General features: G+C 42.4%; 1 protein-coding gene across 1 annotated transcript in view; it reads right to left on the bottom strand.

Annotated features, from left to right (window-relative positions):
• The window catches only part of VSIG1 (V-set and immunoglobulin domain containing 1), a 33,628-nt gene extending 14,291 nt beyond the window's left edge, over positions 1–19,337 (bottom strand). Inside the window, exons 1-3 of the mRNA XM_045030260.1 lie at positions 19,289–19,337; positions 12,765–12,925; positions 5,744–5,851 (exon numbers count right to left, since the gene is read on the bottom strand). Of these exons, the coding sequence (XP_044886195.1) occupies positions 5,744–5,851; positions 12,765–12,925; positions 19,289–19,337 (318 nt within the window). The remainder of the gene's footprint in view (positions 1–5,743; positions 5,852–12,764; positions 12,926–19,288) is intronic.
• Positions 19,338–22,686: the final 3,349 nt, after the last annotated feature.

Raw genomic sequence — 22,686 nt, 5'->3', positions numbered from 1 at the left:
AGTCCTGTGGCACCTTATAGACTAACAGACGTCTGTTAGTCTATAAGGTGCCACAGGACTCTTTGTCGCTTAGAACAGTGTAAGTTACTCTTCTCCTTTCTGTGCCCTCATCTCTTCCTCAGGAATAAGTCTTGAGTAACATGACCGTGAATTTCACACACAGTTAATTCTCTCCAGTAAACATAAAAAATTGCTGTATTTGGCTGTGGTTTTAACAATGAAACTCCATTTGAAGTCAGTTGGGGTTGCGTGGCTAAGCCCTCACATGATGTTTTGAAAAGCTAATCCTCTGTGTTCTATCTTTGTAGCTAAATGAATACAGAGAAAATATTTTATGTATGCTGAAAAATCGGGGACAGGTGTCAACAGGGCCAAGAATATTTACTCTTTTTTTTTCTTTCTTCTTTTTTACGGATTTAAACAGACCCTTTCAGTTTTCTTACAGTAAAACATAAACGCAACTGCAGATCCTAAAGAAATGCACTCAGTTTCACTGCAGTTTCTCCTAGTCTCAGCAACTGTGTCATTTGTTTATCACTCTGAGGAAAGGTGATGAATACTGAAAAAGCTGAGTAATGTTCTGATTAATTACAAACTGTGTATTTTATTCCAGAGGTATGAGTGGCTTTTGTACAAAGGAAACTTCATTTAAAATTTTGTGCTTCAGTTAATAGGCTGTAACTTAATTGCTGATTTTAAATAAGTGCATTCAAAATGAGTACTTTACATTTTGTTTTAAAATGCTGGTTTTTAATGCTGTCCTTCCAAAGTTTTCATCTCTGCCCTACAAGAAGTCAAAATGTGAATGTTTACAAAACTTAATTTCATACTCTACGTCAGAGCCTATCTAACCTTTGAGATCTTCCTTTGCCTCTGGCTCTGCTACCCTTTTAAATAGTGAGCAAGACCCATTTTGATGTTAAGTCTCTACTATGACGAAGTTACCTGAAAGTAGAGCTGATCCCCGCTTTTTTCTGTGAATTTTTTTGATGAAAATAAACCATTTTTTGTTCTTTGTCAAAAATTTTGTACAAAATTTGTCAGGGTTTTGTTGAAAAACTACAAACTGGAAAACAAACAAACAAACGAAACATCCCACCTTTCGTTTTTCAGTAACTGAAAGCCAAAACAGACGGCTGGGGAAAATGTTTTGGATTTACTGCAAATTTTCATCTGCTCCAGCCAATATTTTTTCCATTTTCCTCTCAGACTAGTGTTTTCAATGGTAAACCAGCCCAAAATTTCCTTGAAAATTGACATTTCCCTGCAGAAATTTCCATTTTGATGAAAATGGCATTTTTCATTTAAAAAACCCACAACATTTTGTATGTAAAATGTTGACTCCCTCCACCAGAATGTTTCAATCTTCTGTTATACCTTTAGTGGGCTAAATGTAATGTTCAGTTACACTGATGTGAATCTGGAGCAACCTCACTGAGGCTATTGTTGCAAACTGAAAGCAGAGTTTGCCCCAATGGGCTAATTTCTACTGTGTATACGCCAGCTCCCAGGAATATCCTTGGTGTAAGGTGGGTCCTTTGGCAGTGTAGAATGGATGCATTGAGTCTCTGCTGCCGTCCCCACAGCTTGTGGAATAGAGGGTGTACTGGGGAACGAACAGGACCACCGTTTGCTGACTGCTGTCTATATTTGCAACAACATAATGGCCCTAGGGGGTTGTTGCAAGACAGCACAATTTACAGCAGCCAGGGGGACACATCCAGAATATGGGAAGCACAAAAGTGACACAGAGAATCTGGCCCTATGGTTGCATCTTGCCAAACTTCATTTCGGAGAGTATCAAAAAGGAGGAGTTGCCAGGCCAAGGGGAAGGTGGACCTTTTGCCTTAAGAGATAGTGGTACTTACAAGAGCATCTTTGGCCTGCCACAAAACACGCAATAAGATTTATATTCCTGTTAACTAAATCAGTCAATAAACTTACTACTTGTTCTGAATATTTTTGTATGAGTCTAGAGATAGATACGAAAAAGTAATGGCTTTTCAAAGAACTAAATCCAACTAGATGATCAGGATGGAATCTTCATAAAATTTCACCCTTCATGTGATAATCTCATCTACACACAATGCAGACCCAAAGCGCCTGATTCAGATTTCATTTGTCCTTGTGTTAATCAGGAACAACGGCAATGAAAGTGATGGAGTGACACCAGTGTGAGAATCAGGCAGTGTGGGGACAAGACATTATGCACGTTCCCTCCGCTAAAAAATACAGAATAGTTTGTTGGGATGGCTACAGGAGCACATGAAGCTCCCAGAGAAACAAAATGAAAGAACAAAACAGGCATATCAGTAGCCTGCTGCATTTTCATGATGCATTTGCCCTGGGCCACAGAATGGCCAAAGGCCACTTTGCCATATTTTGGCAGGAAGTATGAGCAGGGCTGCTGATACTTCTGTCTCCTTGTCTGTCACGTCAGTTGCACCATAACAAACCTTGGATCACATTCCACTGATTAACCAGTAGGAGGTGTTCAAGAAAGCATGAATCTGAATGTCTATGATAATCTTGGCCAATCAGATGAGTTGGAGTCCAAAGGTCCTTCCTGAAGCTGGTTGTTCCACATGGTAGTGCAATAGCTGCCTGCAAGCTGGGCACCAACTTTTCCTGCATCATCTTTGTTTTAATGACTTTCATAAAAGGAGAAGAAAAAACGTGCTTAGTGCAGCCAGAGGAGACCACAGTGCATGCCCCTGTACCATGCTCCAGTGGGACATTGGTCAGGTCTGATGAGCTGAATAGGTGGGCGTTGGTGAAATGGCTTCTCTGTCAGTGAAACATTCATAACACACTGTATTTGTGCTTCCTCTCATTGGAGGCTGGTTTCCTGATACGAGTGTCAGGTAGAAATTAAGCCTTTCCATTTTTCACATGAACAGATGCTTGTGGTGACTCATTTGTGAATTGACAAACTGACATATTTGTCACTCCTAGACACATTTTTCAGCTGTCCATTCCTTCATACATCGCTTCTGCCAAACAGCCCTGATTCTAGGAAAGCATCTACCTGGCTGTAGAAGGGACTTCATATCTAGCTCTCCAAACTCCACTCCACACAACTGAAGTCAACATTTTCCGTTCTCTACCGACCAAAGTCAGTGGAACAGGTGGAACTGAGAGAACCATTTACACTGGTGAAACTGAGAAAAGAATTCAGTGTAGTATGTTTTCAAGGCTGTTGTAGCAATTCATTCTTGTGATTTTGCATGTGATTTGGGCTGCAAACAGGTTAAAATAAGGGAGAGCATGGGGAAGCACAACTCCTCCCTCTTCTCCCTCACACTGGCTTGAGGGAGCCAGTCACCCCTCCCACATACTGCCTCTCCCTCCTCCATGGCTGGTGAGATGAGGACTCATCTGAACTGGGGGAAACAGGCAAACCTGATGCCTATGTGGGGATTTGCTGGGGCTCCCTGCCTGCCAGCAGAAGAGGCAGCAGCAGCTGATGGTGGAGAATGAGGAATTTCAGCTCGAAGTCCTCTATCCATCTCTTCCCTCTCACAGGTGTATCTGACCCCTGCTGAGTCCCTGTCCCCTTCAGCAGAGAAGAGATTTTCCTCCATCAGCTTCTTCTTCCCTCAAATGTAAGTAGTTGCATCAGGTACTTCATTGTTTTCAGGGGAGGAACCCCATGGCTTCATTTGTTTATCTGTATTTTTTATTTATAAAGATTCTCCATCTTCGCTGAGTCTACACTGCAGCATTTATTCAAAGGGGATGTGCCCTACACCATCTCAATAGGTGTATCCAATAATCTGTTTCACTCCCTATGGACTTGTTTGGGGACATGGATACTTGTCTTCTCTTGTCCCGCTCTCTTCCTCTTGTTTCACCCATTCCCACGAGATAATGCCATTCTGCAGCACTACCTGTGATGACAACCACCAAAACTGGGGCACTTCCCTTACTATTTCAATCTATGTTACTATAATCAAAGCGCTGCATGAGGGCAGGTTCCAATTTATTCATTATGCAAAGCACTGCAGACTTCCAGGACTGAGCACTCACAAGATCCAGCCACACTGCGCAGTTTCATCACTTTCTGATTAGCATTTTCTCTAATTACTTTGCTAGATTCTTTTTCACACCAGAAATAAAGGCAGAGAGGAACCCATCTCAACCTCTTTATCATTCTGACACCATATCATCACTCCAGAGTCTGAGTCTAAACAGAACTTTAAAAACAGTGAAGAAAAAAATGTATTCAGCAATTATTCCCTTTAAATATCATACACACTTAAGCAAATGCCATAGATCTTAACTGCTAATCATAGACCAAGGCCGAGATTCTGAATTCAACTATACCGTGTTAAATCCCCTTGATTTCACTAGAGTCCCTTTGACTTTAGCAGAGATACTCTGGATTTATATCATGTGCCTGAGATCAGAATCTGGCCCCAAATGCCTTTGGCAACTTGAGTTTCCTTTCCACACATTTTTTGGTTAGACTGTGATCTGCCCGAGAATGATAGGACTCTTACACATGCATTGCTGAGATTTTTTGTGCGGGTTAATTGAAAAAATTAATGATGACTGCTGGCCTCTTGTCTCTGTTGCATGTTGTCAGAATTGGGGGAGGGGGGCATCTTAGGAAACGTATAAAGTACAGCAAGGAGACAGGGGACAGCTGAAATCTTTGGAAATTAGTGATGTAAATCAAAGCAGCCCTTGGCCAGCTTTCAGTGGTGGAGGAAGGACTTGAAGTTCAGGTCACTTCTCACCCTTACTGTGTCATATGGCACATACATGTGGCTGAAATGTTCTTGAGTAATGTACCAAACACAAACAGGCTCCTCTTCCACATTGGCTATGCAGGACTCTAAAAATTAGGATTAAGTTTCAATATACAGTGCGCGATTTCCTGCTCCATTTGGAGGAAAAGTCCCACTGAAGTCAAAGGGAGTTCTGAAGGTGTGTGGATTGGAGGTAGAACAATGGTTAGCTACTGTGGATACTTCGGAGGAAACCAATTCTGCATTCACATTTGAGTTCCTCTGCATCCCTCCTTCCAGGGCAGAACGTGAACCTTGCACCTTGCTTTATGGTGGACGTTCTGAACTCCATTGGCATGGGACAACAGCCTGTGTCTACTATTTCACTCCCCCAAATGGTGCTCTATTCTGAGTGTAAGCAGGAAGGAGCAGGAATGAGTTCTTGCCCCCACGTAAAGCCCTTGTACCAAGAGTGTGTGGTAGCAGCCACTTTTCAGCGTTCCGAAGAACACATTGTGCTGAAAAAGTTAGACCAAGAGTTCCCCATCCAATTCTTGTGCATTTGCCATTGATGAAGCCTGCCTCTCTTTAGCACAATGATGTGGAAAGCACACAGCACAACTTACAACTTGCACTGTTATCTCTTCCGAAAGTGCACCCTTGATTCCTGGAGGGGAAATCTGAATTCAACCCCAGCTTGTCCAGATACAGGGCAGAGGCTGATGGTGTACAGCTCTTTGGACAGAATACCATGCAGTGGAGGCACTCATCCAGCCACACACAAGAGCTGTGAGGAAAACAAAAGCTACAGCCAAATAACGTTGATGTTCTGGCTGTGAAAAGTGCAATAAAAATCAGGGCAAAAACAAAAGTCAAAATAGGGCATTTATTTTATTTCACCTCAGTTCTTATATTGGCATTAGGATTTCAATATAGAACAATATTTCTATTAGCTCCATGCTGGTAAGAAAAATGAAACTATGTAATTTTTAAAGATTATTTTTACTTACCTGGTGCTTCCAGCTACATCTCCCCCGTGCATCTGTCACATACACCGTCTTTTGACAATGATTGACTGACTTTTCATCCGTACTCTGAATATTGCGGCACGGGGAATGCTGTATTTGAGTAGAAATGTGCTGATCTAAGAGTTGAATGTAACTTTGAATGTTCACACAAAAGCACAGAGCTTGAGAGCACCCTCTCTATACAGCTGCTCTGACTAAGTCAGGGAAGTTTGCAGTGTTATAAAGACTGGGGTCGTTGTTCAGCAGCATTTGTAGGCAGACTCTTGTTTCACAATATGTCTTAAACCTCGAGCTGTAGAGTGAGGGTGCATTATAGTGTTATTACTGAGTTATGTCCAAAATTACACAAACCAAGGGCATAATGTAATTGTTTGCTGTAAGCACAGCAGATAAGGCCTGGTCTCTTTCTGATTCCTGTCTCTCTAGACTCTTGGTACTTTTGCTTTTTTCCAAGACCAGGGTTCACTTTTCTTGTTGTTTTATGGGCCAGATTCTGATCTTCATTCCATCAGTGTCAATCAGGGGTAACTCCACTGGCTTGGATGAAATTTATTCTGCTGGTGTCAATATAGAATAATTCCATTGCCAGCAGTGGCGTTATCGCAGAATGACACTGTTGCAACTCAGATCCCAATCTGACCCTAACCCTCATAATTAGAAACTGTTTTGTTTCCACTTTGCATAGAACAGTGATCTAAGTCCTATGTACATGACGATAAAATCTGCATTAGATAAATCCAATTTTAAAAACAGGCTTAGCCCGAGAGAAGTTTTCTTATAATATGGAGAGGGCCTAATTAGTAAGCTGCCTACAGAGCTATGCAGACATTGGTCTGATTTCCTGGCAGTTATGTCTCATTCCCTGAACTGGACCTGACCGTAAAGTGGAGGCAGCATGATTAGCCCCTCAGGGGGCGTTTCTTGTAACTCAGCAAAGAGCCCACCAGGTTGCAAGCAGGTGATACAACACCGTAGTTGAAGACTGATGATGGGGTCTTGGGCGGACGAGTTATGGCTCCCACTCAGGGGTCGGGGGAAGGATATTCTTGCTCTCAGTGGTCTGTATGTGCACACAGCACACTGCTGCAAGATCCTTTAGAGTCGGGGCCTACTCCAGTGTTCTGAACCAAAATTTCCCCTCCCCAGCTATTGCACAGTGTGTTGTGCACCAGTTCGTTGTCCCCTTTGCCCCCGAAGTGGCTCTGTGCTAGTGGTGGTGGTTGTTCCTAGTAGGGATGCAGGAAGCACTTTGTTATCTTTCAGGATGATACAGAAAATAAATGTAAAATATGATTAATTTCACCTATTATTGAAATTCTTTCCCTTCTGGTCCTTTAGCCCTCTCGTTACAAAGACAGTGATGTCACCACTTGCAAATAGTCAAGCTGGATTTTGTAAAAAATGAAAACTCCAGCACTAAATACAGTAGAACGTGCAATGTAATGGCAAGTGTCAAGTTCATTTCCGTCACGCCCCTAATATTTTAACTTATACTTGCTATCAACAGTATTGGTTACAGCTTGACTAGGCAAATGATCTCTTTTGTAATTCCACCTTTCTCATATTTAATCTAGCTTGGGGGCATTTCTGTAGAATTTAAGAATAGGTCCATATAGGCTTTGGAGTCAAGAGATTTCAGCCCTGATCCTGCAATTGGCTTCATGTGGCAGAATCCAGTCTGCCTGTGCAGAGCCGATTGCAGCCTCAGGACGTTGGGCTTCCCTCCCCAACATTATGCAAATGCTTAATGTTGAAGTCAGTGGGGCTACACACAGGGTTTGTAACGTTAAGCATGTGTGTAAGTCTTTGCAGGATTGGGGCTCTGGTTTGCACACCTGCTGTATCACTGACGCTGTGTGATCTGGGGTCAGTCAGTTAACTACTCTAGCCCAGATGTTCAAAGGTATTTAGGTACTTAACTCCCATTCCCTCCCCTGGAAACCACTATCAAAGAGCAGAGCATTGTCACTGTGAAGCCATGGTGATCTGGGGAAAACAGGGAGAAAAACAGGTAAAGAATCATTGGTATCACACTGTTAATTTGATATTTACAATGTTTGGTTGAAATATGGGGAACCTATCACATGTACATTATCAGTACAAAAACCAACATCTCATTTCTATTCATGCATATTGCACTCAATGGTGTAACACACTGCATAAGAGATAAGAAACATCTTAGGATAAGAACAGGGTGAGGTTTTATATTTTGCTGTGGCCTACTTAGCAAAGGAGCACCAGATTCACACTATATATATAGCTGCTTTTGCTATGAAATACTCATTGCTAACACCTGTTATTCCACAGCTTGCTGCAACCCTATTCATAGCATTGTCTGTGTGCAGCCTGCTTGTGGTATTTGATCTTCTCCTGTTTAACTGCCATTTGCTTTTAACTCTCTCGCACCTGTGGCCAGCATTGCATATGGCTGGCGATGCAGAACAGGATATGAAAACACCAGAACAAATAGCAAAAGAAGCCTTGCAACTGCACAGTGGGAGCTAAAGGATCATTCTGAATATAGTCTGTGAAACAGCAGCACTACCTACCACTGATGCCAGGTATAATGGCTATATGCTCTTACACCTTAAATTAACCTTGGCAGCACTCCTGATTCTACTCTGACTGGTTTCATTAGGGGTAATGTCAGACCCAGCCTTACAGTTAAAAAAGGTTACCACAGTGTTCTGCAGTAATAGTCCCAAACACTCCAATATCCCAATAGTAAGCTGTAATATTTGGGCCATTGCTATAAAATACTGTGACTTTCTAAAATGAGAGCAGCTATGGCTCAGTGTGGGATAATATTATGTCTTTAAGACAAGGCAACCCTAAATGATCCTGTATGTACTTGAAACATTGATCTTGTTTCATGGCACAAATTTGCCTTCATTAATCCTGAAGTTCCATAGAATTGTCTCTATTACTCAGTGCCACTGTGGAAACAATGGGCCAGGTGTAAACCAGCATTGTTCCATTGAAATCAACAGAATGATGTTGATTTACACCAGCTGAGGATAATTTCTCTGTATATGTTATACATTTCAGGCAAAATGGGCTTATTCTTATTCATACAAGTAGACCTGCCACATGAGTAAGTGGAGCAGTATACCATATCTAACATTTGCTAACACATCAGTGATAGTTAAAATTATAACTGGATGGGGAAAGGTGTAAATATTTCCTGCAGATGTTTTGGAAAAAAGGGGGAGGGGGGATTTTTGCAAAAATGTTCTGGCTTTTTTTTTAAATGTGAAAACTGGAAGAAAAATAATAATAATAATAATAATCCAGGCTAAAGTGTTGTGTTTTTTTGTTGGGTGTTGCAAAATGATAAACTTTGAATGAAAATTTTGTCCACAAAAATTTTCATTCGGGGGACAAAAGTTCATTTTAAATGCAGGGGGAAAAAAAGTTTTGATGGAAAATGTTTTGACTTAAAATCTGACAAAATTGATCAATTTTGTGATCGTTATAATGCATAGCACAAGCTACAGTACTGGTATATTTAATGTACTCTTGTATTGGGCCATTCTACTGTATGTACGTTATGGTAAGTTTTGCCAGTTGGTTAATATATACAAAAGGGACTGTCCCAGATATAGTTCTAAACTATAGAATTTTTTAACATAAGTTGAATTAACCAAACTGTCCCACTTAGCCTGTGTCATTTTTATATTCTGCTTACAAACCCTGCAAACACACACCTGACATATCATTGCCACAGATTCATTTTCTAATAGTAACAGATGATGAGGCTCAAAGCATAATGTGAAATTTAATTTTAAGATACATGCACAGTGCAGGAAAGATTGAAAAAACAATTTCATGTTAAAATATGTAGTGTAAAGAGTTTCTTTAAAAGGGTATTTATCCCAAATAGTTCTGTGAAAATCCACTGGCTTCAGTCAGGGTCCTTTTGCCCTGCCCCCTTCCCCCACCACACCGTTACTTGCATTTGCATGATGTATTTTATATTCTATTTGTTCAAAACTGTAAGGCATTACAGCGCTACAGTGAAATAACCCAGGGCTAGACGTTAAAAGCATTTAAGAAAAAGAGTATGATCTCAATCCTACATTCATGGCACATACACATGCTTATCTTTAAGCACATGAGTAGGACGACTGAAGTCAGTGGACGTCTGCACGTGTTTGCAGGATTGTGCTTAAAGCCCTAATTGGACTACCATGGAAGCACAAGGATGTTTTGCCTCTAGACTCTGGCCTTTCCAGATTCCACTTTTGTAATGGAGGATGTGCAGTTTCATTACATAATCTGTGGGGGTTGAAAATGACATGAAAATGAGTTTACTATGAATTTGGTTCCTTTATAGGATGAAAGTCAGGTGCAATTTTCCTCACTAGTGTTTCATGCTGTCCTCCTAGTAAGCACAAAACTTCCATTGACTTCCATGGGAGTTCCAAGTGTGTAAGAGCAGCTGAAGCCAGAAGGAGTCTGATCTTTGTGGTTCCTCAGGCATTTATGATCTTAGTCCTTTCGTTCTTGTTGTGAATGTTCTGAGCCACCAACAATATCTTCTGATTAGAAACCTCAGGTGCTGTTTTCTCCCCACCAGTTCCATTCTACACATAGTTCCACATGCCTAAATCCCTTGAAAGGTTCTGAACCACCCCTAAGCCCAAAGCTGTTACTTTAATTTCAACTTATTCATTTTTCTTAGTTTCAACCAGAAAATATATTTTATTTATATTTTCTGCATTAATAATTTAAGGTAACTAAAATACAGATTGTGGTTTCTAAGCAATACTAAAAGGATGCTCTTGAATTCTATTAGAGCGCTGTGCTTGCTGTCTGAATGTGAGACTAACGTTTTAATAGAATACACCAGACTATTCCAGTACTATATTACACTGGGCTGCAATGCACACAACTTGCTTTAGCAAATGGAGCGTGATCCTACAACCCTTATATGAGCAATCTTTATTCATGCAAATAGTCTTAAGTAGGGCTGGATTACTGGTATGAGCAATGTTTACTCAAAACGAGTCACTCTTAAAGTTCATATATTATGGTAATGTATGGTATACACATCTTGACAGGGTAAGGGATGCAGGGTTGGGCCCATAATTTGTATTTCTCATTGATATATTTGCTGTAATATTATTCACTGCTATAGCATGGTAGGTAGTTCTCTTATTTTTATATTAAACTGCTATTTCTTTCAAGCCTATCTATTATTCTTCTTTCTTTAAAGTCAGTGATGTGCTAGATTCCACAAAATGTAGTCCCTGCCTCAGAGAGTTTATAATCCAAGTACTATTTGTGAATCTACCAGTGCTGGTGTACCTCCTGCATATCATTTACAGTATATAACAGTGAAACTGATCAACACCACCACCACCACCACCACCACCATTAAATCAGTCAATCTGTTTAAATCAACTCTCAATTATAACACCAAAGCAAGAACTCTGAATTTCTGGAACAAAACTGGTAGTGAAAAAGTGAAATTGTGCAAGACAAAGGGACTGGGTATCTAGTGTCCATGACAAGGCACCAGAGCTGGGTATTTGATGGGCACAGAAAGAATGAATTGACACATGTAGTCACCATTTCTTTGAATAAAGAAAAGGCAGCTGCTGACTAGTTCAGTCCCGCAAGGGGCTGAGCCAAGGGAACTCCCCCCTGAAGTTAGAGGGAACTGAGGGCACTCAGGAACTCACAGGTCTGGGCCTGCACGTAACCGTGAAGCAGGAAATACTGATCTAAGAGTTCCCGTGACATATGCAGATTACATTAAGAAGTCTCATGATGGCCACAAAACACTTGCTGCCACAGCCTTGTATTTTACACTGGGAGAAGGGAGGTGTAGAATGGATTAGGTTTTAGTACAAAGAAGATGTAGTAACTGACATCTTAAGAAGGCCGGGGAAGCAGCAGAAGTATGGATAGAAAGTTGTCCATACCCATCATTAGCCACTCAAACAATCTGCAAGGTCATCTGCTAGAGCCACAGAGGAGAGTAACCGGGCATGGTCCAGGGTGTCATCTGTTTGTTCAAGTGTCTGTATGCCCTGACCTGGCTGAGAACGGTCTCTGCGCTGCTTCCAAAGGCTGCTGTGCGCCCTTCCCACAGCTTCACCGGGATTGTAGCTGGATCTGTGCCCTCACCACAAAACAAGCTGGGATGCAGGAAACCCCGTGGCACACAGAGATTGGAGAACCAATGCATTGGCTCCCCACATCCTGTTCCCCCTCCACCTCCTTGGTTCCACTGCCTGTCAGGTTTCATGTGCCTACAGACGAGGGGAAGGTGTGATTTGCTTTTAACCCTGGTAGGTATGATGTATAGATGATCTGGTGGTCCCTGCATATTGCTGCTCTTTTGATGCCTTTGTGCTGCTGGGAGGTACTTAACAGGGCTTTCATGCCAATTAAATTTGACTTAGTGGCTGATAAGATGTTTTCTGTCCTTTTGAAGGGAACAAATCCCTACTTGTATCCTCCCACTCTGTGCTGAAGTTAGCAATACACTGCCTGTGGGGTTACACTGAATAATATTATGAGGAACCTTTATAGTGACCTGGAGATACAAGTGCTGGGGAAAAGAGATTTCATTGTACCCTTAAAGGGAGGAACACAGATGCCTCCTATTACATGACCAACGAGTTCTTTTCAATGTCTAGATCCTACCAATATCTTAAGACAGCAGAATAACAGCCTATGGCATTGAAAGCAACATCAGACGGACAGACAGAGAAGGAGAGCCCAGGGGTTAGGATGTTAGCCTGAGACTTGGGAGAACTGGGTAGTTTCCTGCTCCACCCCAGATTTCCTGTGTGACCTTTAGCAAGTCAGCCTCTGTCTTCAGTTGCCATCTGTAAAATGGGGCTATTAGCACTTCCCTTCTTCACAGGGGTGTTGTGAGGTTAAAGCATTAAAGGTTCTCAGGTATTATGGCAATGGGGGGCATATAAGGCCCCTAGAGAGAGAATACATACATCTGCATATTTATATATATTTAAAAATCTCTCCTTACCGTTTGAGGTTGTTTCTCTTTGGCACTGTAAAAACTCCACTGAATGAAAAGTGAAGCCACAGACCCAGTTGTTGTGTATGTGCAGAGAAGAGTGGCATTTCCACCAACAGTGACGTTCACCGTGCTCTGGGGAACTGTCACTGTCACACCGCTGATGTGGCCTGCAGGGAATAAGCATGGTGAAGAGAGATCAGTCAGGGGCGGCTGCACACTAAGAAACACTGCTTTGAGTTCTGTTGGACTGGTTTCCCCCTCCTCCCCCATGCTCCGCAGGAGATAAGTGACAGCCCTTTTCACTCTGGGTTCAATAACTTTTTCCCTGGTGGTGGGATGAGTGTTCTACATTTAGTAGTTGGGGAGGGATGAAGATGAAACAGGACCCAGATCCACTACAATTCCATGCCCTCTTTTAAAAGAAAAGTCTCTAAGGGTACGTCTACACTACGGGATTATTCCGAATTTACATAAACCGGTTTAACAAAACAGATTGTATAAAATCGAGTGTGCGCGGCCACACTAAACACATTAAATCGGTGGTGTGCGTCCACGGTCCGAGGCTAGCATCGATTTCTGGAGCATTGCACTGTGGGTAGCTATTCCGTAGCTATCCCATAGTTCCCGCAGCCTCCCCCGCCCCTTGGAATTTCCGGGTTGAGATCCCAGTGCCTGATGCGGCAAAATCATTGTCGCGGGTGGTTCTGGGTAAATGTCGTCAGTCACTCCTTCCGCTGGGAAAGCAACGGCAGACAAGCATTTCGTGCCTTTTTTCCCTGGATTGCCCTGGCAGATGCCATAGCATGGCAATCATGGAGCCTGTTTAGCCTTTTGTGACTGTCACCATATGTGTACTAGATGCCGCTCACAGAGGCGATTCAGCAGCGCTACACAGCAGCATGCTTTTGCTTTTGCATGATAGCAGAGATGGTTACCAGCCATATTGTACCATCTACCATACCATAAATTGGTAATAAGATTATCGTGGCTACCAGTCCTTTTGCACTGCTACATCTGTTGCTGTCATAAGTGCCCCTGGCTGCTCTTAGCCAGGGGCACAAAAGCCAAAATTGGGAATGACTCCCTGAGTCAATCCCTCCTTTTTGGTATCTAAAAATAGAATCAGTCCTGCCTAGAATATGGGCAAGTGTACTAGAGAACCACTGTATCATAGAACCAGAGAGCACAGCTGCTCTGTGTCAGATCCTGCAGAAATTATGAGCTGTATGCTATTCACAGGGTGTGCTCCTGCAACAACCCCACCTGTTGATTCCGTTCTTCCCCCAGCCTTCCTGGGCTACCGTAGCATTGTCCCCCCACTTGTGTGATGAAGTAATAAAGAATGCAGGAATAAGACACAGTGACTTGTTAGTGAGATATGAGTGGAAGGCAGCCTCCAGCTGCTATGATAGTCCAGACAGGACAGTAAGGAGTGTGTAGGAGAGGAGCCCAGCATCCCTCTGCTAGTCCAGGGGCAATTGAATCTTTTCTTTACACATGAAGGGGGGGGGCTGATGGAGCTCAGCCCCCTGTTGCTATGATGACGATGGTTATCAGCCATACTGTACCATCTACCAGGAAAAATTAGGGCCAGGCACCCTTGATTGACCTTACTGATGCTAGTCAGCATGGTTACCAGTCCTTTTGCACTGCCCCATGTGCCAATAGGCTGATGATGAGAACGGATACCAGCCATATTGCACCATCAGCCATCCATAGCGTGGGGGGAGCAAGGATGTTGGTGTTGAGTGCTGCAGCATCGCGTCTATCTGCAGCATTCAGTAAAGATAGGGTGACATGTAAAAGAGTCAAGAGAGGATTGTTTTCCCTTTCACTTCTGGGGGTGGGGGTGTGTGCGTAAATTGCCTAGCTATGCCCTGACCCACCGCAGACACTGTTTTTGACCCTAGAAGCATTTGGAGCTCAGCCAAGAATGCAAATGCTTTTCAAAGACTGCAGGAACTGTGGGATAGCTTGAGTCCTCCAGTCCATGAGCGTGCATTTGATTCTTTGGCTTTCCGTTACGCTTGTCACGCAGCAGTGCACTGAGTCCCTGCTATGGCATCTGTCTGGAGATTTTTTAAAAATGATTTTGAATTTCATCTTCTGTAACGGATCGCTGATAGAACAGATTTGCCTGCCCTTACAGTGATCACGTCTGCATCGTCCATGCGGGAGCTCTTTCTTTATTTTGATTTTTAACTGCATCACCACACGTGCTGATCGGAGCTCCACGCTGGGCAAACAGGAAATATTCAAAAGTTTGCGGGGCTTTTCCTGTATACCTGGCCACTGCATCCGAGTTCAGATTGCTGTCCAGAGCGGTCAGTGTTGCACTGTGGGATACCGCCCAGAGGCCAATACCGTCGATCTGCGGCCACACTAACCCCAATCCGATATGGTAATACCGATACTAGCGCTACTCCTCTCGTTAGGGAGGAGTACAGAAATCGGTTTAAAGAGCCCTTTATACCGATATAAAGGGCCTCTTAGTGTGGACGGGTGTGGCGTTAAATCGGTTTTACGCTCCTAAAACCGGTTTAAACGCCTAGTGTAGACCAGGCCTAAGTTTCCTTGGCCTGGTCTACACTACACAGTTACATTCTTTCCCAGCTGAGTGCTCACTGCTGCCTGGAACGTGTGCTCTTATTTCCCAGCCAGATCATTCAGTCAGAGGTGCTGGAACAATCTTTATAGTGGGGGTGCTGAGAGCCATTGAACCAAACTGTAAACATTGTATATAATGGAAACGGCTTCAAGCCAGGGGATGTGGCAGCACCTCCCGCACCGCTCATTCCAGCTCTCCCTTGTTTCCTTACACTTCTCAACTCTCACTCCCTGCTGCACCCAGTTCCTCTAAACTCTGCAGCCTAGATTCCTACAATCCAAGCATCCTTCCTCATCTCTCCCCTGCTAATAGCTTAGCTTCTTGATGTGCTTCTCAAGGCTCTGGTGCACAGCTGTGCAGTGGCGCTGTTCCCAAATGGAATCTAGGGGCAGTGGTGGCAAGAGCTAATGAGGTGCTTTAAAAATGTAAAAAGCCCAAAGTATTATTTACCACTGTTTTTCTAGTGGATAGTGTGAGCTGATGTGTTGCATTATAGTGAGACTAGGATTTATTTTTATGGTCAAGGAATTGTTTTCCCCTTCTGGGATAAAGGAAATTCTGTAAAACTGATCTACCTACATACCACCTGAAACAAATGGAGTGGAGATTAAAAATAAATATTTAATATAGAGCACACCATTAAAAGTGTCTATTGCAATTTCAAATAATAACTGGCTGTTTGAACACAATTCTTTGCCTGCTTTCCTGTAATTCTGACCATCATTCTTGCCTGTATAACTTACCCATGGTGCACCAGTAATGTATATGATAAGCTTGGCAAAAGTTGATTTTTTTTTAAATTATTATAATTAAAACAGATGTTTATTTAGAAGCATTATTTTCTATTTTTATCAATTCCACGGTTGTGGGGAAATTATAGGGAGCTCAGACAATAATTATTTAATGACAGTAGATGTTGGGATTCAAAATAAGTTCTCAAGCAGCATTTTTCTTACTTTACCTATCTGTAAATTTCAGTTAGTATCAAGGGAAATATTTTTTCATTGGTTTGTGCATGTATGGAGAAATTGACATTTACAAATAAAAATCTAATCCTTCAAAGCTTAGGTGTGATCATATATTTCTTATGTACCTAGTTATCACACTGAAATTAACCAGAATTGGAAAGGAATGTGGAACTGGGCCCAAAAAGTTATACGAGGCAACAAGCTAATGTGAATTTCATCTGGCAGTCAAAAAATAATAATTAAAATAAAGCAGTCTGGACTTCAGCGGAGTGGGAGTTTTGTTGTACAGCTGAATCCAATTTGCAAGCTACAGCTTTAGGTTTCTGACGGTACATCTGTCCATTCTTAAAATGTTTTTCTTTAATGTGGAACATAAGGTTCCTGTAGTTTCCTAGGTGGGAATTAGGTGTGAAAACTTTGTATTGAAAAATAATGCTCCAGATGGGCTTGTTCCACTTACAATTGATCGAGATACTAGGTACGAAATAGTCTTATTTTGAAGGAATAGTTGTGCATTTTTTCTTAGGGGACTGCCACTGATTTTTAAACAGAACTCCTCACTAACATCAATGGGTTTTCTGCTCCAATAATCCATGGTGTGATATGATCCATAGTGTGAAAAGAAATACCATAGATTCTGATATATTTTAATTATATAAATATTCTTTCTTCATCAGCTACTGCAATGAGTGAAAATATTTTATAAATGATTCTAAGCTCTTCAAGGCAGGGACCATGTCTTCCTATGTGTTTTTACGGCACTGTTCTCACTGAGATTCTAATCCTGACGGGGGCCTCTCTACGAGCATAAAATAAATATTAAATAATACTATCACTCTGGGTGTTTGTGTTAAGCTGTCCTCTTCAGTATAAACCCTTAGAGCTGGCTGCAGGAGGACAATTCTGTTCCATGACAACTTTCAAGGTTTTAATATTGGTTTTCGTTCTACATTAGAACAAAACCAAAATCTTTCAAACATTTTCACAAAACAGCCTTGTGTCAAAATGTCTGGGTTCCGATTGAAAAGGCCAGGTGTTGGAACTCTCTCTCTGTCTCTGTGGTCAGAAGGGCCCAGAGAGCACTGCATCTCAGAAACCTTCCTGTCAAAACCATTGTTGAAATTGCTACATTTCTGCACAATGTTTTGGCTGCGACAAATTAGCGTATTTCAATGAAAATACATTTAGCTGGAAATATTCCAACCTGCCTTATTAACCACATTGGGCACCATCCTGCCACCTTTCTCGTCCAGAGAGACTGCTCCTAGCCAGTGCTGGTAGCAAGTTAGTGCGCACTACTGTGTTTGTAGGGCTGGACCCACAGAGCCCGATCCAGCAACACTGAAGTCAATGGGAGCTTTGCCATTAACTTCTGTAGGTGCAGGATCAATCCCATAGCCCTTGCTCATGCAGGTAGTCAATGAGACAAAATGTGAGTAAGAATTACTCATGTGAGAAAGCTTATGTGCTCGATCTTGCAAGCCTTTCCTTACAAGCATTTAATCTGTTTCTATGCTCTGTGGCATAACTATGAGAGATTTCCTTGCCACAGAAAAAGTTAATATATAGTTTTTAATGGTAACAAAATAAATTAAGCAGGAAGCCAAACGCTCTGCTAGACGCCAAAAAACCGTGGCTGCAATAGAGACACTGTATGTCTCATTACAACAATCTGTAACCCACTGAGGCCATGTCTACACTAGCGAGCTTACAGTATAGCCGCTCTCTGCCGGCGGGAGAGCTTCTGCCACTGATCTAGCGCTGTCCGTGCCGGCACTTCTGTCGTTTTTTTCACACCTCTGAGTGACATAAGTTATATCCACAAAAGTGGTAGTACAGACATAGCCTCACTCTCCTTTTGTCCTATGACTACAGAGGTGTTAATTGCCCTCTTCATTTTGAATGGGTTTTGCAAGATGAGTTAACTCCTTATGCTTAACAATCTGTTCCACCTTGTATTTAGCTGTCACACTCCGATTACCTTTCTGAAAAAGAGCTCTGTAGAGCTCCAATGCTTGTCTTTCTCACCAACAGAAGCTGGTCCCCTCAAAAAAAGATATTACCTCACCCACCTGGTCTCTAACAAACTAAATGTATTTTTGGTATCTCGATGCTGGCAGTTGCAGAGGTCTGCACTGCTGATGTACACAGCCCGAGTTTCCGTAGTAAACATCTGCACCATTTAAAACATAAACCTGTAGTTTTAAAATTTAAACCAAATTGTTTCACTGAACACCTCTGCTAACATTGAGTTGCTTTACACTTCTAAGGTAACTAGCTATGCTTAAAAGAAAAATAGACTTGTGTATGATAAACAAAAGTCAGGAGTAACTGCTTAAATTGTTCATATGATCTCCAGACAAAATAATAATATCTCCAAGTCTTTATCTTGCAAGGTGCATCTGTGCTGTGGTGAGCACCCTCAACTTCCATTGTCTTCAGTAGCAGTTGAGGGTACTTGGAACATTACAGGATCAAGCTTTTAATGTATAAGCCTTAATATACCATATAAACCCCAGATTTCACAAAGATTTACATCCATATTTAACTTTAAGCATAGGAGTAGACCCATTAAAGTCCAAAGGATTATTCACATGCTTAAAGTGAAACATGGGTCCAACGTCACCAAGTCATTATTTCTCAAGGATATAGCCCACAGAAACACAACAAGAGCGCGAACCAATCTAATTTTGAGATGTCTGGAAAACGTTAAAGCTTACTCTTGCCTCCTACTCAATTTACAGCAACAAAGCATTAATTTACAGTAGGCAATGCTAAAATAGTATCCTAAGACAAAATACTAAATCACTATTCTGTCTGTTACGATTCCACAAGATATTTTCTTTGGATCATCCCCACAGTTTTCATTCCAGCTAGAAGTAAATTTCTGATGTACTCCTACTTTGCTGGCAAAGTTCACCTGCTATTTTATTTTTGTCCTTTGTTTTTCTCACCTGAAAGGGCTGCTATAATTGCAAATATCTTCAGCATTGTTGCAAACATCTTCTCGAAGTCAGGAGAGAAAAGAACCCAGATGTTGCTGCTTACATGGACTAAAACTCAACTGATTTTTTTTAAGTGGGTTTTTTGTTTTCCTTATCAGCAGCATATCAACGAGTCAACAGGCTTTTTCATTTTCCTCCTTTATCATCTATAGACCTTTCTCAGAGTAGTTTGTGACTGTTCAGTTGAAACCATTTCATGGGGTGTGTGCGCCTGAGACACTTGTTAATAATAAACCCTAGAATTCTGCAAATCACATAGGGTTAGGTTCTACCACCATTATTCATGCCAAGGCAGTACTTGGCTTCACAAGTCCTTCCAGTGGAACTCCTTGTAAAGTACTACTCAACATGAGTACAGATAGCAGAATTTAGCCCCTGGTGAATAAGGGTGACAGAATTTGACTCTTATTCCTCGTTAAGAAAAAATTCTATCATGTGTTTTGAAAAATGGATACCGTGGCGATAATGCTTTGAGTATGTTTGAAAAATGGAAGCACGTAGTTATATAGAAATGCTACACTGTGCTCTCATGCATAATTCTGCTTTGAAACATCTACAGGGAGCCCATACAAGAGACAACAGCCTAAAATAAAATTAACGGAGCCTATTTTTTTAAAATAATGGAATATATTCGATTTTGATCCATGTACTTGGATGGTGCTAACAAATTTGATAAGAAAATTGCACTATGACTTTATTTTGTTTTGTGACAAAGAGTTAACAAAATCATTGTCATCAAGGTAAAGGGACATAGCTTCCTTGCAGGTCAGGCTCTCCAACTAGGTCCTTAAGAGAGTCTGACTGGATATTCGGCCTATATCCACCACCTCCAGAACTTAGTAGGAAAGCAGGGTAGTCCAGTGGACAGAGTTTAGGACTTGATGACCTGGGTTCTGTTTCTGGCTCTGCTGGTGACTTTGGACAAGTCATTTAACGGCCCTGTGACTCAGTTTCCCCACATGGGAATAACCATGCTCACCCCTTTTTGTAAAACACTATGTTCTGTGGCGGCAAAGTGCTATAAGAGCACTGTGTGTTCTATTAATGATAATGATTCACGAGAGCAGGGGCCTGATCCTGCTGGGGGCTGACCAGCTCCTGGCAGTCAGTGAAATTCACCAGGAGCTGTGGGTGCTCCAACTCTTGCAGGACCTGGCTCTCCATTCTTTATTCCATCCACTTCGGTTGATATTGATTCAGAATCACAAGTCGTGATGATTAGAGTTGTTTCCAGTTATGCAACGTTGTACATTTAGGTGGATGAATGACAGAGGGCAGTGCTGCCTTCCTCCTATGCATAAGGCCACATGTATAAATGGGGTACTGGAAGTGGGCGTGAACCAAACCCTAAGACTCAAGCTCCTCCCCCAAACTTTGTGAATGCATGGCTCTGGGTGCATGCTTGGTAATCTGTGCCTATCACTACAGGTGATCAGATTTGATGGACCATTGATCTAACCAAGTTAGGTGAATTCTAGTCTATGTTCCAATATTTCTGTACCTGAAAAATGCCTGAATATCCCTGTTCTTCCCCCCCCCCCACATTTTTGCTCTGTCTTTGGGTGTGCTCTGGACAAATGTCAGGATTTGATATTATTCTTCCATGGACCACTTCTATAAGTACTGGATAAAGTGTTCATTTTTCCTACTTCGTGCTCCTCACAACATTCCTACAGGGTAGCAATATTTTCCCCATTTTATCTCTGGAACAGTGACTTGATCAGAGCTGACTGAGGCCTGGTCTACACTAGGAGGGGGTGGGGTGTCGAACTAAGGTACGCAAGTTCAGCTACGTGAATAGCGTAGCTGAACTCGAACTACCTTAGTTCGAACTACTCACCCGTCCAGACGCCGCGGAATCGAAGTCCGCGGCTCCCCCCTCGACTCCGCCACCGCCATTCGCGGTGGTGGAGTTCCAGAGTCGACGGGAGCGCGTTCGGAGTTCGATATATCGCGTCTAGATGAGACGCGATATATCGAACTCCGAGAAGTCGAACGCTACCCGCCGACCCGGGCGGGTAGTATAGACGTAGCCTTAGAGGGGCAGCTGTAGATTCTGGGATTCAAGTCCCACCCCAAGTCCCTCCTGAAATATAAAAGTGGTCAAATTCAAGATATTGACCCATTCCCAAGTAAAACATTTAGGGCCAAATTCTGCCCACAAATGCACATGGGAAGCACCTGTTGACTTTCATAGGATCTGCCGGTGCACACTTTAGGTAGAATACATACTAAGGAGGGAGCCTAGGCTATTGTACTTGGTACCTGTTCGGAGGCAGCTGACATCCTGACAAAGGATCTCTGTAACTTACATAACCACCCAGTTATAGCCTGCGGTGTTATGTAGCCCCATTATTTATACTGCTTTGCTTCTTTGCAGGTAGCCTTGCCAGGATTCCCCCAGCAGAGAATCTGACTAGGAGCTCTTAAATTACTGATACTGCAGCAGGCAAGATGATGCCAAGAAAGATCACTGTCCCTACCATCAGGTCAGCATGTACCTGCATGGCCCAAGGGCCTGTATCCTCCTCTAATTCCCTATCATTTAATAGCCCAAATGCCTCTCTTTTGTCTGACTCTCATGCAGGGAGCCTCGCTGAGTGGGGTTTTTTTCTTCCCCTCACTTTACATTGATTTTTGTGTGAATTCAGTGCTTGTGAAAGCTGATAGTTTTATATCCCCTGGAAGAGGATGTTCTCGGTTTATCCACAGCCAGCAGCACAACTTCCCCACCAATGAGGGACCCGTGGATGAGACTGGCAACAAGGTTGCCAATCAGTGCCAACGGCGGTGGTGACTTGTGTGATGTGGGAGGGTTTACTAGACACGGAACTGCAGCCATCAATCCCATTTCACACACGCCATCAAACAGCCAAGAACTTTTGGCCCTGGCCAGCATGGGCTGGTTTCACACATGCAACCTAGAAGTGAAATGGTGTATATCCTATTATCAGTCTCCTAGTCCAGCCAGCCTCTTTGGATGAGTCTCTTGTGAAGATGACAGATCGAACCTGCCAGGATCTATTGTGCTTCTCTCACAATAGACTGTAACAATGTCTGTGGGACTCACAGTAGAAAGATGTCACCGTGTACAAAGCAACTTCCCTCTATTTTTTTGTTTTGAATATTCAAATCATTCTTCCATGAAATGGAGGCTCTAGCTTCCCCAGTGGCTCAGCTTTCCTTCAGATAAGTGTGGACATTTTCAACAATGAGGATTAGTCAGTTTGCAGCAGGTGGAGCTGTAACTCTTATCTAAAGATAAGATGGAAAATGGAAAGGGCCAGTACCAGGAACTGCATGTTAACAGACTATGTGACTCAAACCTATGTACACTGAATCACACT

Source organism: Mauremys mutica, chromosome 9 (genome assembly GCF_020497125.1).
Source record: "Mauremys mutica isolate MM-2020 ecotype Southern chromosome 9, ASM2049712v1, whole genome shotgun sequence".
Classification (NCBI taxonomy): Eukaryota; Metazoa; Chordata; order Testudines; family Geoemydidae; genus Mauremys; species Mauremys mutica.
Note: the sequence above shows the minus strand (reverse complement) of the source record. Positions and strands in the feature narration are given on the sequence as shown.